The following is an 18,297-nucleotide window of genomic DNA, read 5'->3' on the forward strand; positions in this document are numbered from 1 at the left end:
TCCCTTGTGTATAGGAACTCATTATAAATTATAATTAAAAAAAAACTAAATATTCTAATCGACTTTTGAATTCTAATCATAAGGGGATTAGGAGCTGGGTTGGCAGGAAGAAGAAAGGCTGAGGGTGTTTACTTTTCAGTCTTTCGTTGCAAGGGAAGGGATGGAAATTTGTGTTAATACAAATCACTGTCTGTATAAAGATGGGGTGTTATTTAAACAGGCAATACATGAGAATCAAACTAAGTATGTTAAGTTAGGTAAGGAATCTGTAATTCAAGTGGTTATAAGCAGTTATTTGTGCATCCGAGCTCCTATGATTGAGATTATGTTAAGTAAGATAAATTATATGATGATAACATGTGGAGAATGATTCAAAGGAAACGTGCTTCGTGGATGATGTCTTCTCTTGATGTGGCTGTTTATAATGGCCTTTTGTTAGGGCCCTTAACCCAAAGTGGCAGACAAGAGGAGCTGGATTTTGTACTGAGTTACTGGCAAGATGGGCCAGATCTGGCATGTTATTTCATTTTTATTTCCGCAAGTGCGTTGTAGTTGAGTCATTCTATGTTAACCATGGAGGAAAGAAAGTTAGGTTTGGGTGTTTGAGAGAGAAAGTTGAAGGGAGAGAGATAGAGAGAGATAGAGATCTGTATTTCTATTATCAAAATCTGTTACAATTCTTACTGAACTAAAGCAAAACTTAATCTGATGTTTATATAGCTGACAACTTCTACTAAGTAGCCTAACTAACAAGCTTAACTAACACTCACGAGTTATACACTGAGAAGCACGTGACCACTCTCCAGCTCATATATTGTTAACACCCCCCCTCAAGCTCAGCTGGGGGAGAGCCAAGGCTGAGATTGGAGCAATGTTTGATGAATATTGGACTATGAAGGCCTTTTGTCAAAATATCAGCAACCTGTTCATCTGTGGGAACATATTGGACAATGAGATCTTTACTTTGAACACGTTCTCTAATGAAGTGAAAATCCACATCCAGGTGTTTGATGCGAGAATGAAAAACAGGGTTTGCACTGAGAGCTAGAGCAGACAAGTTGTCGCTGTGTAGGAGAGGAGCTTCAGGAACTATCATATGCAAATCGCACAAGACTTGTCGTATCCATGAGATATCTGCAGCACAGTGAGCAAGTGCTCGATATTCTGCTTCTGTAGAGCTGCGAGAAACAGAAGCTTGCTTGTTGGAGGACCAAGAAATCGGATTGGAACCGAGGAAAACAACATATCCTATGGTGGATCTGCGTGTATTGGGATCACCAGCCCAATCGGCATCACAATATCCAGATAAGACCATGGATCCTGGAGAAAACGTGACACCAAACTGCAATGTGCCTTGCAAGTACCTGATAATACGTTTAACTAAGCTAAGGTGAACATCTGTAGGACTATGCATAAACTGACAGACTGTGTTGACAGCAAAAGCAATGTCTGGTCTTGTGAATGTCAAGTATTGCAGAGCACCTACAATGCTTCGAAAGAGTGTGGGATTTGGAAGTGGAGTACCTTCATCCTTTAAGACCTGATGGTGAGGTTTAGAAGGAGTGCTACAAGGCTTACATGTATCCATAGATGCCTTTTTGATGAGATCTCTAGCATATTTGGCTTGATTGACAAATATTTTCCCTCCTGAATGGTATTGCACCTCAAGACCAAGGAAATATTTGAGCTTTCCCAGATCTTTAAGCTCAAATACTTCACTAAGAGCTTGAATAACAGATGTCACCAGTGAAGGATCAGAGCCTGTGATTATTATATCATCAACATAGAGTAATAGGATTACAACAGCAACTTCAGTTTTCTTCACAAACAGGCTGGGATCAGAGTGTGAAACCGAAAAACCCAAGGTAGGTAAATAGCCTGTGAATTTTGCATTCCATGCCCGAGGAGCTTGCTTCAGGCCGTAGAGAGATTTTTGAAGCTTGCACACATGATTAGGATATTGAGAATCGACAAAGCCTTGAGGTTGCTTCATGAACACTTCTTCTTGAAGCTCACCATGAAGAAAAGCATTTTTCACATCCAGCTGCCGTAATTCCCACTGAAAATTGACAGCTAGACCAAGAATGAGCACCGTTGTATGACGTACCACAGGACTGAAGGTTTCCTCATAATCTAATCCATATTCTTGACTGAATCCCTGAGCAACTAATCTGGCCTTATAGCGAGAGATAGTGCCATCTGCATTCTTTTTGATCTTAAAGATCCATTTACAACCAACAATATTTGTATGTGGAGGAGAAGGAACAAGAGTCCAGGTTCCTTGTTGATCAAGAGCTTGAATTTCTTCAGTCATGGCTTGTTTCCATGCTGGATGACCAAGAGCTTGTTTAAAATAGGATGGTGTGTCTGGTTCTGAAATGGAAGTTAACTGTGTATGAAAGCTGGAAAATTCTGGGAATTGCTTGGATTGCACAATACCAGACTTGGAACGAGTTTGCATGGGATGATTATTCATAGAGCTTGCAGGATGCACCTGCGCAGGAAGTGGTCCTGAATTGTCCATAAGTGAAGATGCAGACTCAAGAGGAAGTAGAACTTCTAATTGTGCATCTGTGAAAACTGGCAGCACCTGATTATCATGAACTGGAGATCTGGAGAAAGAAGAAGAATTGGTGGATGATGTAGAGGAATTAAGCATAGGTGCGGATGGAGATTTCTGAGGCATGGAAGCCACAATAACAGCCACTGGTGGAGATCGAGAGGTAGAGGTTGACAGTGAGGACTGATTTTGATTTTGAGTCGAAACTTGGGTTGTCTTACATGGAAACACATCTTCATTGTGTATAACATGTCTAGAAATGAGAACCTTATGAGTTCTCAGATCATAACACAGTACTCCCTTATATCCCATGGAATACCCCAAGAAAATACATTGATGAGATCTTGGTTCAAGCTTGTGAGCATTATAGGGACGCAGCAGAGGATACACTGCAGACCCAAAGATTTTGAGAGATAGTAAATCTGGATGGCCACCAAACAACTTATAATATGGAGATAGCATATTGAGAACTCGACTTGGCATGCGATTGATCAGGAATGCTGCGTGAGTCACAGCATAAAACCAAAATGGAAGAGATAACCCAGCTGTAGTTAATAGAGCAAGAGTAGTCTCAATAAGATGCCTATTCTTCCTCTCAGCCAATCCATTTTGCTGAGGAGTATAAGGACAAGAGAGCTGATGAAGAATGCCTTTAGAAGCTAGAAAATCTTTGAACATGTGACTAATATATTCACCACCACCATCAGATTGCAAAAACTGAACTTGAGCTTGATAATGAGTCACAATATAGGCATGAAACTTTATGAAAACAGATGAAACTTCTGATTTATTGATCAAGGGAAATACCCACATGTAGCGTGTACAATCGTCTATAATGGTGAGAAAGTATCTATAACCACCTAGAGCTGCAACATTGGAAGGGCCCCAAACATCTGTATGCAGCTTAGTAAATGGTCTAAGACTAGTGGTAGAAGAGGAAGAAAAGGGCAATTTGTGCATTTTGCCTTGTAAACAAGAGTCACACATCTCAGTTGTGGAATCAACAGACAAAGGAATATTAGAAACCTTTAACATGTGATGAAGAACATCATTGGAAGAATGGCCCAGTCGAAGATGCCACAGCTTGGTTTTGACTTGTTGACCCAAAAGTGCATGAGGTCTTGAATTCCCTTGTGCTGCTGGAGGTAGAGACAAGGCTTTATCATTGGCTGCATCTTTATTTGCTATGACAGAAATTGAAGAATCCAAGGGTGACTTGTGAATTTGTGAAGGTTGAGGATGAACTTGTGGAATGGGATAGAGCCCTTTGTCACTCTGACCTTTGTACAAAATCCTGTGAGTTTGCTTGTCCTGCACGTATATGTGATACTCATCAAAAATAACATTACAGTTATTATCCTTGCATAGTTGATACATAGATAACAGATTGGCTGCAAGTTTAGGAACATGATACACTTTATTTAAGTGTAAAGTGCCTGGTAAGGCGGATAAAATAGAATGGCCAATATGGTCAATGCACAGACCTTCCCCATTGCCTATAGTAATCTTGTCTTCAGAAGAGTAAGGGGCAGACGCTTGCAATTGATGCACATTGGGTGTCATGTGATGGGAAGCTCCACTGTCTGCTATCCATAGGTCATTTGGAGTATAGGACATATTGGCTGTCATAGCCTGAATAGACTGTGGAGGAGGAGCACCTTGGTATGGAAAGTTGGCTCGATGATAACAGTTCAATGCTATGTGCCCTTTCTTGCCACAGATTTGACACTCAAGGATAGGAGTGGATGAGTTATTTGGAATTCTGTAGTAACAGTTTGGTGCCGTATGTCCTTTCTTATTGCAGATTTGGCACTCAGGTATGGCCTGTGATCTCGGAGCAGAAGGGAACCGTGGTGAAAAACCACCTCTGTTGCTATTGTGATTATGGAATCGACCATTGACAGAGCCTCTACCGCGAGGAACAAACTGAGTGGTAGAGCTTGATGTATTATTAGGCTGATAAGACGAAGGAGAGAACTCTGAAGACTGATAAGCACCATGAGAAGTATTTGTCTGGGATTTATCCCTATTAAAGCCCATAGGAAACTAATTGGCAATGGGGGGAGTAGCCCAACTCCTTATAAGCCCTTGTTAGGTTTTACAACTTTCCAATGTGGGACTTTTTACCTTCACATTCTCACAAGCCCCCGCACGTGTGGCGAATTTTCAAGCTTAACACGTGGACAACATATTTTGGGTGACGTGGAGCACATATGGCCGTTGGGCTTTCACACGTGGGCAACCCGCTCTGATACCATGTTAACCATGGAGGAAAGAAAGTTAGGTTTGGGTGTTTGAGAGAGAAAGTTGAAGGGAGAGAGATAGAGAGAGATATAGATCTGTATTTCTATTATCAAAATCTGTTACAATTCTTACTGAACTAAAGCAAAACTTAATCTGATGTTTATATAGCTGACAACTTCTACTAAGTAGCCTAACTAACAAGCTTAACTAACACTCACGAGTTATACACTGAGAAGCACGTGACCACTCTCCAGCTCATATATTGTTAACATAAAGACCTTTAAGGTCCTTATATGAGATCCTATTTTTTATCTGTTGAATCAAACTAACCAATTTAATTCAACGATTAAACAACTTGATCTAATGGTTAAGAGATAAGACATCATGTAAGGCCTTAGCATAAGACCCTTACTATAGAATTCTACGGCTGTAGTTTCCTATCTTAACCCTAATTACTACTCATGTAACTCTATGCAATTTCATGCTGCCGAAATAAAACTCATAGGAGGCTCATGATTTGTTTGATTGAATTTTCAGTGATCTTTTAGTTTATGTTTTGAATGGGTCAAAATTTGTAATTATAGATGAATGGTGAATGAGTAATGTATAAGTCTTTCACACAATGGGGATTGAAATTGAGAGTGACTTCACGACTCCCACTAAAATTATATTTTGTTTGTTGCCCTCCTTTTTTTTTTTTTTTTTTTTTTTTTTCCTTCTCATTAACAAATTATTGGGAATGGGTTGGAGAATTCATTCCAAACGAATTTAGAGATGCGGAACCCTCAATTTCAATATTACTAGTATGGAGGCGGAGATGTGGGAGAAAAACTTAATAGGGAAGGAGAGGAGAATGGGATACTCAACCCCGATTTGCCTCATTGTCATCCTAATATCGAATATATGTCTTGTACAACTACATTGTACCCTTGTAAATCTATATGTTCAATCCAAACTTCAATTTTTTTTTTCAATCTATTAACCTAAGTATTATGCCAACGAGTGTGCATGGTTCATTTTGAATTGATTTCTGTGTGAAAAAAAAAAAAAAAAAAACTTACAATGGGTATGGATTGACCCAACTCATTTCATCATAAACTCTATAGAATCGCTGTCAAAATCCAAAAAAAACATACATGTTCCACTGCCGGGATAATTAACAATCCGATTTGTGTATGCTTATGAGTGAAGTAAAAACCTCTATGTAGAATTGCTGCTATATCTAAAAGAGTAAACAAGAAAAAACTAGAGTGAACCCGGTCGAGTAACGAGCCAATTCAAGTTTTGCTACATCAGCAGATGTTAGTGCTTATGAAAGGAGCAAGAATGTATATATAAATTACTGTTAGTAATTATAGACAACGACCAGCTACAACTTACAGAAGATTAATTCTTCAAATAATGATCAACTGATGTTGGTTTGGAACAACTGGTTAATTATGAGAAAAAACTAACAAGTTTCTTTGGCTTGTCTTTCTGTGAATCAATATCCATCATCTTCTGGGAATGGAAACACACACAGGACATGATCGACGCTCCATCCATGCGTTCATCACCTGCAGGCTTCAAATCAACAGAACTAGAGCGAAAGAGGAAGAAAAGAAAAAAAGAATAGCACCACCAACTACCACCGCTACATGGCTGCCAAACTCATTCCTAATTATACATACAACAAGAACAATAAGAAGAACAACATTTTTAATTGCTATTTACGTTCGGTTTGACATTCCTGTTTCAGAACCTTGGTCCCTTTTGCCAATGTATCCACCGTTATGTCACACGTCACATGAAATTTCCTGCTTCTACTATTTAACGTCCCAATTCTCATCCGTGCCGGAATGTCCATGTTCAGGGACAAGCTCACACGATGCCCTTTTTTATATGTGCTGCTGTATCTACTTTTCAAGCTTTTCTCAATCTCCTTAGGCAATTTTATGTTGGAGCCATGGAGGACAAGGGCGACCTCTTTGGATTTGCCGCTGCCTTGGTAGAGAGAAGGGTATTTTCCATTCGCTATCTTTTTTTGCTTGAAATAAAGGCTAGCTCCACCACCGTCCTTGTACACAATCGCCACTCTTGAGTTAGGGTTTCGGGCTTCCAACGTCAGGTCGTAGTCGGGCCGCCCCGATTTGCCCTTGACAACCACGCGTTCGACGCTGAATTTGGGGTCTCCGGACTTGGCCAACATGGTCAAAATAACTGCCACCAGGGTGATGATAAATAGGACAATGAAAGCAATGATGCCGAGGCAACAATAGGAGCAACTCTTTTTGTTGACACCCGAGTCCCGGTGTCGTTCAACAATGGTGGCGTGTTCGGGCGGGGGCATGCGGTAGATTTGGTCCTTGGGGACCTGGACAATGTAGGTGCCGGAGCGGAAGGTGGCGGTGGAGCCGTTTGAATTGGAGAGGATCAATTGTTGGGAGTTTGGTGGGGGTAGCGGAGGTGGGATGAATTCGGGGTGTTTGGGAGATGTTGTAGGGACGGGGTCATTGTCGCCGGCAGGTAGGGCCCGCTCCGCCATGGGAAGATGGGGAGCGGTGGTGAAGACAAGGAGGGTGGTGTATGAGCAATTGGAAAATGGAGCGTCGATTGCATGGGACAAATGGGAGGCAGTGAGGTAGAGAGAAGAAAAAGAGGGGTGTTGCATGCAAAAGTCTTTGACTCAAGAGGATATTCCAAATTAGACTATTATTAGAGGTTGTTTACTAGGTCAATTACATATACTAATGGCCACTGGAGAATTCAATGATGATGATTTTTTGATTCACCCTAAATAAAAAGAGGCAGTGGATTTTACTCTCTTGTGATTACTACATAGGTAAATTATAGTCCCACTATGACCTTACCCTAGTGAGCTTAGTCACACCCAATTCACAAACCGGTCCAACCCATCTCTTTATATCTTTCATGACGTATGTGACGTAATGATAGCAAGAATTACGTAATGAGTGAGATAGAAAGATACGCATTGCAAATGATAAACCCTAAGCCTATACCCAATGTCATTGGGTGTCCAAGGACAAGTCTTGGGTATCTATAATAAAACGGAAAAATGGGCCAAATAACTAGACTAACCAATAAGCCTGGGCCTGAAGACCGGAAGACACTTGCAAGAATCTTTCGAAAGAAGTGGATGAGTGCTATCTACACCCAAACCTCGTCTCTGGTCACCCATCTTTGAATTTCAAAGTTTTGCACTTTCTCTGGACACTCAACTGGGCGTTATAATATCCCAAAGGTAACTCTAATTGGTCAGCAGCTTGAATAGAATACACAACACTACCATCCTTTAGTTTAATAATTAGGGCAAAAAATAATATAGAAATTTGTCAATGTTCCCAGTCAAGTCAATTTAAAATTTGCAACTTGAGATTTGTATATTGCATATAGGCCACTTCCCAAAGTTTTTGACTTACAAAGCATGAGAAAACTAAAAAAATATTGACAATTTTGTTTGAAGAATATCAAAATAATTTGGGTTTTAATAATACTCATAAAAGGCTAAAATGGTATAATTCAGTGAAAAAAGACTTTGATTTTTTCAAAATCAGTAGTGTATGTGAAACTACCTTTCCTCTATAGTTTAAACTTTAAACTATCATTTGTATTAAAAATAAGAAAAAAAAAACACAAAAAAGAGGAGAATTTTTCAATGACTTGTAGTTGCACAGTCTTTCAACTCATCTAATTGAATTCAACACCAACTCATGCTGCCACCCGAAGTGACTGGTGGGGGCATAGGGATGCAGAGGTTTTTGACTGTGGTTTATGGTTGCAGTTTTGTTTTCAACTTCTGGTGGTGTTTGCTCAAACCACGTCAGTCGAGAAAGCTCCATATGCCGACATTTGCTGAAAATTGAACTTAAAGTCAATGTTGCCTAATTTTGCCGGTGCATAGAGGGAATGCCAAGCTTTCTTCCCCTAACTTCTTCTTAATTCTCCAATGTGTATGATAATGGAAACTATTCGTTATCGAGCTCATCTTGTTAAGAATTATTTATGCAAAAAAATCAACTAAATTGGAAGTTGTTTCGTCATTTTATTAATGTTTCAACAAAACACTGATTTGGTTGATGTTTTACAAAGATGATTGTTGAAGAGTAAGTTAAAAGATAAATGATTCTGATTATTAAAGCACATTGCACGATAACAATAGAAACGAATAAAGTATTTAAAAAATCCTAGCCTCCATTCTCTCTCTCTCTCTCTCTCTCTCAAACCTCTTTTACGTTGTGTGTTCTGGGGAGAGGGGAGGACGCCACTCCTCCTCCTCCTCCTTTCTCCCTCTATCTCTTTCCTTACTTCCCTACTTATTTTTCCCCTTTCCCATCTACTAGATTTCCTGTTTTACTTGTAGGGAGGTTATTTGTGTCCAGATCTGTGGATATGTGGTTTTGTTGTAGGGTAACAGTCTGCAATCTCAGTGGTGTTCTCTATCTCCAAGACGGCAGCAACAGATGTGGTGGTGGTGGCAACAACTGCGGTAGTGGCTTTGATGGTTTTCTAGTTTCTACTTGTATTTTGTACTTGTGAGGGTTATATTGGTAGATTTGGGCGCTGCGATTCATGTTTGGTTTGTTAAGGCATGCGGTTTTTATGCCGAAATTTCTTTGGCCTTTTGTGGCCTATATTTGGATTAACCCTATATGGTTATTATGCTTCCATATTTGTATTACCCTTTTGCGGGCATTTGTATTTGCCCTTGTGGCGGATAGTCTTTGTGCTTAATATATGAATACAATTATCGCTTTTCTCTATCTAACAAAAAATACAAAAAAGAAAAATAGTTAGCATTCATGTGTTGTATTCATTCTTTATTATTTACCTTTTCTCTTCACCATCATCTAATCTTGAATCCTTAACACGAATTAACTTGAATCCTTCACATTTTATCTAACTTAAGAATACGTGTGAGTCGAAAACGAAAAAAATCTAGCTCAAACAATTGGTAACCCTAATGGCATGTTTACAAGCACAACAACATCAAATTGGTATTATAATTATTATAATTTCTAATTTCTCATATGCTTATTGATATAATACTTGTTTTAAAATTCTCATGCATTAAGTGACATAAAAGGAATCAAAAAGAGAATTGACTTGCCTTGTATGTAATTGTTTCGAAATGAAATTCATAATTTGAACTAGTTTAGATTGATTGGAGGGAATAATCCATTGAGAGCATTTTTGCTCACCACTTTAACTCATGGTGTATCATCACTAGTAGCGGATCCGGGATTCTCAGGTCATAGGGTCACAATGTAAAAGTGTCGAAATTTTTTTAGGCTAAACTATTGAAGCATTTTTTAGGACAAATGAGTCATTTCCTATCCAATTATTTAAATAATAAAAATAAATTTAAAAAATTATAAATAAATAAATAAAACACACACACTAATACTCTACCATTAACCCCAACCTACCCTAGAAATCCTCTGTCTAATACCCAGAAGAAGAAGGGTTTTTGAAGATCTCAGGTGTAGTAATGTCTATTTTAATATATCTCACACACATCTTGCACTAATTTCTCTCTATCTTCTTAAGCAAAGATCAATTATCTGACTTTTTAGCGCTCAATTCAAGCTCATCAGGTTGGCATTTCGTTGAGCACCTTGCGTGCATCTCAAGGTCATCTTGCAACTAGTCATGGGGTATACTTAGACCTCCACAGGCTATCCACAGCCATATTTCTGGCCATTTCATGGGGTTGTGCGACCCCTTTTGTCCCTTAATCCGTTCGTCACTGATCACCACTACCCTTCTCAACACATGTCCATGAGCATAACCATAGTTTTATAAATATAAAGTAAAAAATTAACTATGGTTAGACCCATGAACACGTGTCAAGTGTTGAAAATAATAATAAAAATACACCTTGAATTAAAATGATGAGCAAAAATATTTACTAATCAATTCTTTTACCCCTTCCCAACTTCTAACTTGCCGAATTCACGAGTCTCATATTCCAAATAAGGAAACATCCCATAAAAAAGAACCTTGAATCTTGTGTGTGGATTACTCCACGCCCAACTTTGTACATAGTTAGATGAAGAGTGGCCTAGAAGGTTAGGTGATCACTTACCAGGATTGCGTGGTTGGAGGAACTTGCCTTTTATTTTATATTTTTAATCAATATTTTATTCTCTCTCCTTTAGGTTTAATTTTTCAAATTCTTATTAAAAAAATTGCAATGTTTTTTTTTATATTTAAAAATACAAGCGATATTAGGGGAGGGGTGTTTTTACAACTACCAAAGTGATATTGGAGGAGGGGGTTTTTATAACTACCAAAGTGTCATTGAAATTCGAACATGAGACCGCTAATTTATAAATCGAGGCCCTATTCCATTGAGTTAAAACCGATAACAAAAAATGGCAATCTTTGTCTTTAATTCTGTGTATAATGAGTGAAAATAAAACCACATTGACCCACAAACAATTTTCCAGTTTTAGGCAAAAGATCAGAATGGACCGTGTTTATCTGACTCAGATGGATTTAACAAATACTTTAGTTGGGACCTAACACATTAACGAATTATAGAAAAATAAATAAATCAGTGGGCTTTTGGTTAGCAAATAAATATGTGTTTCAACACAAAATTTGTAACCTTATTTGGACCCAGTCTCTCTTCTCTTCAACATTGACTATTCACAATTCTTCAAGCTGCGGGCCGTCGTCGTTTTGTTTCAACGCTTCCGCACACCATGTCGTTTCTACCCGTAAGAGCAAAGTCGTCGATCTACGCGTAAACGACCGTAAGTCTGTAACTTATTGACCGTTATATCTTACGTTGAGATTATCATTTATGATCAACGGCTCATAACTGGCCGCGTCAGCCACGCATTTCAAAACAAAATATCTCTCTGTGATAAATGAAATCTAAAAACAAATCGAAAACCGGAGCCGGCGTTAACCACAGGGGCCCTCCCTACACCACCTAGACGGTCAAATATGGGGCCCACCCCTGCCCGATTCTTCTAAAAAGGCACTGCCTTTCTGTTCTTCTCTCTCGTCTATCCTCATTTACACCCAAAACAAGCAAAGAGAGAGCACTGCACACTCTGTCTGCAAGTCTCCGAGATTACTCCCTCAAATGGACGGCTTCGATCGACTCCCGGACTCACTGATCCTCCAGATCTTCGACTCGGTCTCCGACGTCAAGACGCTCATCCGCTGCCGCGCCGTGTCGAAGCGGTTCAACTCGCTCGTTCCCCAAACCGACTCGCTCCTCTTAACCGTCGACCGAGTCATCTCATCCGATTCGGACTCGGATTCGGCGAACGACGACGTTTCGCACCTCCTGGTTACCTTCCTGAAGTCCATTCTGAAATCGATCCACGACCTCGTCTCGGCGAGGCCCGACCCGACCCGGGCCCGCTCCCAGAACTCGCCCGCCCAGATCCTCCGGTCCTTCCACAACGTCCGAAACCTCTCGATCGAGCTGCCCTCCGGGGATCTCAGGCTCGAGAAGGGCACGGTGCTGAAATGGCGAGCGGATTTCGGGAAGACCTTGAGGAGCTGTGTGATCCTCGGGTTCCGATCGGTCGTCGCCGGCGGGGAAACGCCGGTGCCCGGAGATGACGCGGACTTCGCCGGAGGGCTGAAGGTGCGGGTGGTGTGGACGATCAGCGCGCTGATCGCGGCATCGGCGAGGCACTACTTGCTGAAGGAGGTGGTGAGGGAGCAGAGAGGGCTGGAAACGCTGGTTCTGAGAGACAGAGAAGGAGAGGGCGTGGTGGTGATGGAGAAGGAAGGGTTGAGAGAGTGCGGGAGGGAGGACACGTGTGATGCGGAGGAGGAGGAGGAGGAGGTGGAGGAGGAGGGATGGGATAGGGGAAGGAGCAGGGTGCCTAGCGTGAGGATGCGGATGAGGCACGTGCCGAGAATGGAACTGAAGGGTGGGGTTTGGGTGGAGGGCGCGACACTTGTTGTGGTGAGGCCGAGTTTGAGCGGTGACGTGGAGGATGGTGATTTGGCGATGGGGGCATTTGGCGGGGATGTGCTTTACGGGGAAGTTGTAGAGGCTTTGCTCAAGGCCAAGAGTTATTTACTGGAAATGAACTCATTCTAATAATTCATGGCAAATGTTAAAATGTTTTTTTTTTTCTTTTTCTGGTTTTATTTTCGATGCTCTGTACATTCATCCTGATCTTTTTTTTTTTTTGCCCCAAATATTTGTAGAAGTAGTGTACTACTACCAGTTGGTACTGTGGTGCTGCTACTGAGCAATTGTATGAACAATCGAATAAAGCTTTTGTCCGTTGCTAATATTTGGGGGAACAAAATCATGTCCTCTTTTGAAAAGAAAAATAAGTAAACAAATTCGTACAAGTTTAGAAGGTCACCATGTGGGAGAAGAAGGAATTGAATTCGAGTACGAGCAACGGCAACACCGCCTTGGCTAATTGGTCTGATTTACGTCTTCATTCAACTGGTCTGATTTACGTCTTCATTCAAAGGCAACACTGCCTTGGCTAATTGGTCTAATTTATGTCTTCATACATATTTTGGTGTTAATTTGGTCCCCATTTGTCACCTTAGCAATGTATCAAATTACAATGACCACCTTCACTTGCCTGGACTGAGGTCCAACCAGGAGCCCTTCCAACTACTAAGATTTCGCTCTTTAATTTATTTATTTTTCTTATGTACATATACATAATTTACTAAATTTAATTAATTTATTTCCTAATTCAATAGCATTTATTTCTAATTTATTAAAACTTTGAAATTGAGCTCAAAATGGTGAACGCATGTCTGCTCATTTTATTCATGTGGGATATTGGCCCAATTCATTTGGACCTACTCGAGTCAGGGTCAGTCTAATTCTTAAGGCCCAACTCAATGTGGCATGGTTAACTCATGATTATTTTATATCTTTTAAGTAGGGATTGGAACACACGACATCGGGTATATAACTGCTCTTAATCACTTGAGCTAAAATCTCCTTATCCGATTAATTTTATATAACAATGGATTCACCTGCTTTAGTTAGAAATAGCAAGTGATTTGCTTCCATGGCTCATGAGAAACTCAAATGGCGCCTTCCCATATGTTATCCACTATCTACTTGATCCCGGCAGATTTTTCATAGATCTTGCCTAATTGTAATCCATTTAGGACGATTTATCCTGTAACATTTTGAAAATATTTTCCAGCACCCTAATTTTGACGCTAGTGTATGAATTAATCCAAAGTCTTCACCAAATCATCTTCACTTTCAAAGTGAAGTAATTAAAATATAAAAACAGCCCCCCATTATTCTTCTGCACACCTCTAAATTCTGAAGCCTATGAAAGGAAACTCCAATGGTTGAGTGGAAGACAAAGTCATAGCCAAGAACATTATAAATATACATCTCAGAAGCACAACCACTACATTGTACATTTCGCCCGAAAGAAAAGAAGATGAGCTCTTCAACTTTTTATGAGAAGTTAGCCTCTCTGGCTTGCCTTATCTTTTATGTTCAGTTGGTTTCAACAACACCATGCTTTGCTAGCTCCACTGAAGCAGAGGCTCTGCTTAAATGGAAAGCTAGCATTCAAAATCAAACACTTGATGATCTATCCACATGGACTTACTGTCCCAGAAAAAATGCCACAAATTTTCTCCGCAAGCCAAAAGCCAATGCAAGCCCTGTTAAAATGTAAACTGCCTAGCTAATTTCAGATTAGTTAGTAAGTTCTAAGTCAGTTTATATTTAATCTGTTCTAATCTTTGTGTTAGCTGAGTACCTTGAGCTTATATGCCAGGTGCAATGCTTGAGTCTGTTTTCTATTCCCAGCTGTTAGGACAGCTGTGTATTGCCATGTGTCATATTCACATTGGCTTACTATTACAATCTGTTAGATTTGGAATCGACTGATGTAAGAGATCATGCTATTGTCATGAGGGAATATAAGCTCTGCTGCAATGTTCATGCAGAGTAAGCATTTTGTTATATCAATCTCAGTTTCTCTGCTCTCTCTCTCTCAGTACATTTCTTGCTCCATTTGCAATCCAAATATTCAACATGGTATCAGGTGCGCAGGTTGGATCTGGATAGTGGGCGTTGAAGCTGTGTGAGCTGAGTCTGGAAATCCAACGAGAAATTTCCAACTCTCAGCTCATTGAGTCTGGTCTCAGATGGCTGGGTCAGGAGGGAGTGATCTTAGAGCTCCAATATTCAATGGGGAGAACTATGAGTTTTGGAAGATTCGAATGAGAACAATTTTCAAATCTCATGGAATCTGGAATTTGGTTGAGAAAGGCCTTCAAGTTCCAGATTCAAAAGTTGATGAAGAAGGGTCATCAGATTCTGAGATGGTGTCCTTGTTGATGAAGGATGCTAAGGCTCTTGGTATTATCCAAGGTGCTGTTTCAGATGACATCTTCCCCAGAATCTCAAATGAAGAAACCTCAAAAGGTGCTTGGGATATCTTGCATCAGGAGTTTCATGGTGATAGGCAAGTCAAATCCATCATGTTGCAGGGTCTGCGTCGAGATTTTGAGTACACCAGGATGAGGGATGATGAGATCTTGTCTGGATACATCACTCGGCTACTTGAGCTTGTAAATCAGATGAAGGGATATGGGGAAGATCTGACCAAAGGGAGGATAGTTCAAAAACTGCTAATAAGCTTAACCAAGGAGTTTGATCCAGTCTGCTATGTGATTGAGCAAACTAGGGACATTGAAACCATTGAAGTGCAGGAGGTAATTGCAGCATTAAGAGGATTTGCTCAGCGTCTTGACAGACATGCTGAAAGCACCACTGAGAAAGCTTTCAGCAGCATGAGCATAAACTCAAAAGGATCTCAGTCAAGTTCTAGTCCTGGCACTAATAAATCAAAGAAGAACTGGAAGTCCAAGGATAAGAAATGGGATTCTAAACCTCAAAACAATGCCAATCAAGGGGGAAAACCGAGTCAATGTGACAAATCTGGAAAATGCAAACATTGTGAGAAGCTACACTATGGTGAGTGTTGGTTTAAAGGAAAACCAAAGTGTCATGGCTGCAATCGATTTGGTCATTTTGTCAAGGATTGTGATCAAGCAAACAAGGCAAGGAAACTTGCTAACATTGCAAATCAGGTAACTGAACCTGCCATTATGTTCTATGCATGTCATGCTGCAACAATTGGAAAGAATGTGAATATGTGGTATGTTGATAGTGCATGTAGCAATCACATGACTTCCCATGAGTCCTTACTTGTAAATGTTGATAAAAGTGTGAAGAGTAAAGTCAAAATGGGGACTGGTGATCTAGTGCAGTCAATAGGCAAAGGGACTTTGGCTATAGAAATGAAGGGTGTGACTAGATATATCAAAGAAGTCATGATTGTACCTGGTTTAGATGAAAATTTGCTAAGTGTAGGTCAAATGATAGAACATGGGCATTGGCTTGTATTTGGTGATAATGCAGTTGATATTTATGGAGATAGGCAGCTGGAAGATTGCATTGCAAGAGTGCCAATGAAGGGAAACAGATGTTTTCCTTTAAATCTAGACTATGTCAATCCTCCTATGGCAAATAGAGCAACAGTTGGAGAAACATCCTGGCTGTGGCACAGAAGATTTGGGCACCTAAACTATATTAGTTTGAAGCTGTTACAAGAGAAAGATATGGTTCAGGGATTGCCTAATCTACAAGAATATGAGAAGGTCTGCTCTGGTTGTGCTGTAAGCAAGAATCACAGAAGTTCATTTGATAAGGAAAGAGCTTGGAGAGCCTCTCATCCACTAGAACTGATTCACTCAGATATATGTGGTCCAATGCAGACCATCACTCTTGGAGGGAACATATATTTCCTCACCTTCATTGATGACCACACCAGAATGTGTTGGGTGTTCTTCTTGCAGCATAAGTCTCAAGCATTCAACATATTCAAAAGGTTCAAAAGCATGGTTGAGCTACAAAGTGGTTATCAAATTAAGAAGCTAAGAAGTGATAGAGGTGGAGAATACACATCTTTGGATTTCTCAAAGTTCTGTGAAGAGGTGGGATTAGAAAGGCAACTGATAGTAGCCTACTCTCCACAACAGAATGGAGTTGCAGAGAGAAAGAATCGTACTGTGATGGAAATGGCAAGAGCCATGATGCATGAGAAGAAAATCCCTTTGAAGTTTTGGGCAGAAGCTGTCAATACAGCTGTATATCTACAAAACAGAAGCCCTACAAGTGCAGTGGACAATTCCACTCCATTTGAGAAGTTTAGTGGAAGAAAACCAGGTGTCAAGCATTTGAGAATATTTGGTTCTCTATGCTATATTCACATCCCCACACAGAAAAGGCACAAGCTGGAAGACACAGGTGAGAAGGGAGTATTTGTAGGATATGGTGTATGTGAAAAGGGGTATAGAGTACTCAACTTGAGAACTCAAAAGATTGAGCTGTCTAGGAGTGTTATTTTTGATGAAGAAGCAATGTGGAATTGGGAAACAAATGAGGCATTGCAAATTCCTATGTCTTGGGGTGATGGAGCAAGTTCAACAGTATCAGATTTGGATTCAGAACCAAATCTGTTACAGCAACAGATTGTGCAGTCTCCTATGGAAACACAAACAAGTAGTGATTTGCATGCTACTCAAGACTCTGCTCCATTGAAACTTATGATAACACCCCAAAGAAATGGAAGAGTTTGAGTGAAGTGTATGCTCAATGCAAGATGAGCATCATTGAACCTGAAAATTTTGAAGAAGCAGTCAAAGATGAAGCTTGGGGGAAGGCTATGACTGAGGAGATACTTATGATAGAGAAAAACTCCACTTGGGAATTGGTTGATAGGCCAAGTAGTAAACCAATTGTGGGAGTGAAGTGGATATTCAAAATTAAGCTTAATCTTGATGGCTCCATTCAAAAACATAAAGCAAGACTTGTTGCCAAGGGATACACACAAAAACCAGGGATTGATTTCAATGAAACCTTTGCTCCTGTGGCAAGGTTAGACACCATTAGAACTCTCATAGCTCTTGCTGCTCAGAAAGGCTGGAAACTATGGCAATTGGATGTCAAGTCAGCCTTCTTAAATGGTGTCCTTGAAGAAGAAGTTTATGTTGATCAACCGGATGGTTTTGTGGTTAAAGGTGATGAGGATAAGGTGTATAGGTTAAGAAAAGCTCTCTATGGGTTGAAGCAGGCTCCAAGGGCCTGGTATAGTGAAATCGACACCTACTTGAATCAGTGTGGTTTTCACAAAAGTCCAAGTGAAGCAACTCTCTATGTGAGAACAAAGGAAGGTGTGGGAACACTAATAGTGTCAATCTATGTAGATGACATAGCGTATACAGGAAGTAGTGATGAAATGGTGAAAGAATTCAAAGCTGAAATGATGTGTAAGTATGAGATGTCTGACTTCGGTTTACTCCACCATTTTCTTGGTATGGGAGTAACACAAACTGAAGGGATCATCAAAAGAAGTATGCTCTCACTCTCTTGGATAAGTTTGGACTCAAAGACTGCAAGTCAGTAAGCACTCCATTAGTGGCTACTGATAAATTGAAAAGAGAGG

At 40.2% G+C, this 18,297-nt stretch overlaps 2 protein-coding genes across 2 annotated transcripts; one reads left to right on the top strand and one right to left on the bottom strand.

Annotated features, from left to right (window-relative positions):
- Nucleotides 1-6,133: 6,133 nt before the first annotated feature.
- LOC117614705 (NDR1/HIN1-like protein 13) lies at nucleotides 6,134-7,426 on the bottom strand. The gene has a single exon (XM_034343599.1). The coding sequence runs from the start codon at nucleotides 7,326-7,328 to the stop codon at nucleotides 6,510-6,512; it is 819 nt and encodes a 272-aa protein (XP_034199490.1). The 5' UTR covers nucleotides 7,329-7,426; the 3' UTR covers nucleotides 6,134-6,509.
- A 4,259-nt stretch (nucleotides 7,427-11,685) lies between these two features.
- Nucleotides 11,686-13,077, top strand: LOC117621808 (F-box protein At1g22220-like). Its single transcript, XM_034352379.1, has one exon. The coding sequence runs from the start codon at nucleotides 11,901-11,903 to the stop codon at nucleotides 12,876-12,878; it is 978 nt and encodes a 325-aa protein (XP_034208270.1). The 5' UTR covers nucleotides 11,686-11,900; the 3' UTR covers nucleotides 12,879-13,077.
- The last annotated feature ends 5,220 nt before the right edge of the window (nucleotides 13,078-18,297 follow it).

Source organism: Prunus dulcis, chromosome 1 (assembly GCF_902201215.1).
Source record: "Prunus dulcis chromosome 1, ALMONDv2, whole genome shotgun sequence".
Taxonomy (NCBI): Eukaryota; Viridiplantae; Streptophyta; class Magnoliopsida; order Rosales; family Rosaceae; genus Prunus; species Prunus dulcis.

Excerpts from the sequence above, each read along its gene's own strand:
- LOC117614705 (XM_034343599.1), bottom strand. The coding sequence starts at position 7,328 with ATGGCGGAGCGGGCCCTACCTGCCGGCGACAATGACCCCGTCCCTACA.
- LOC117621808 (XM_034352379.1), top strand. The coding sequence starts at position 11,901 with ATGGACGGCTTCGATCGACTCCCGGACTCACTGATCCTCCAGATCTTC.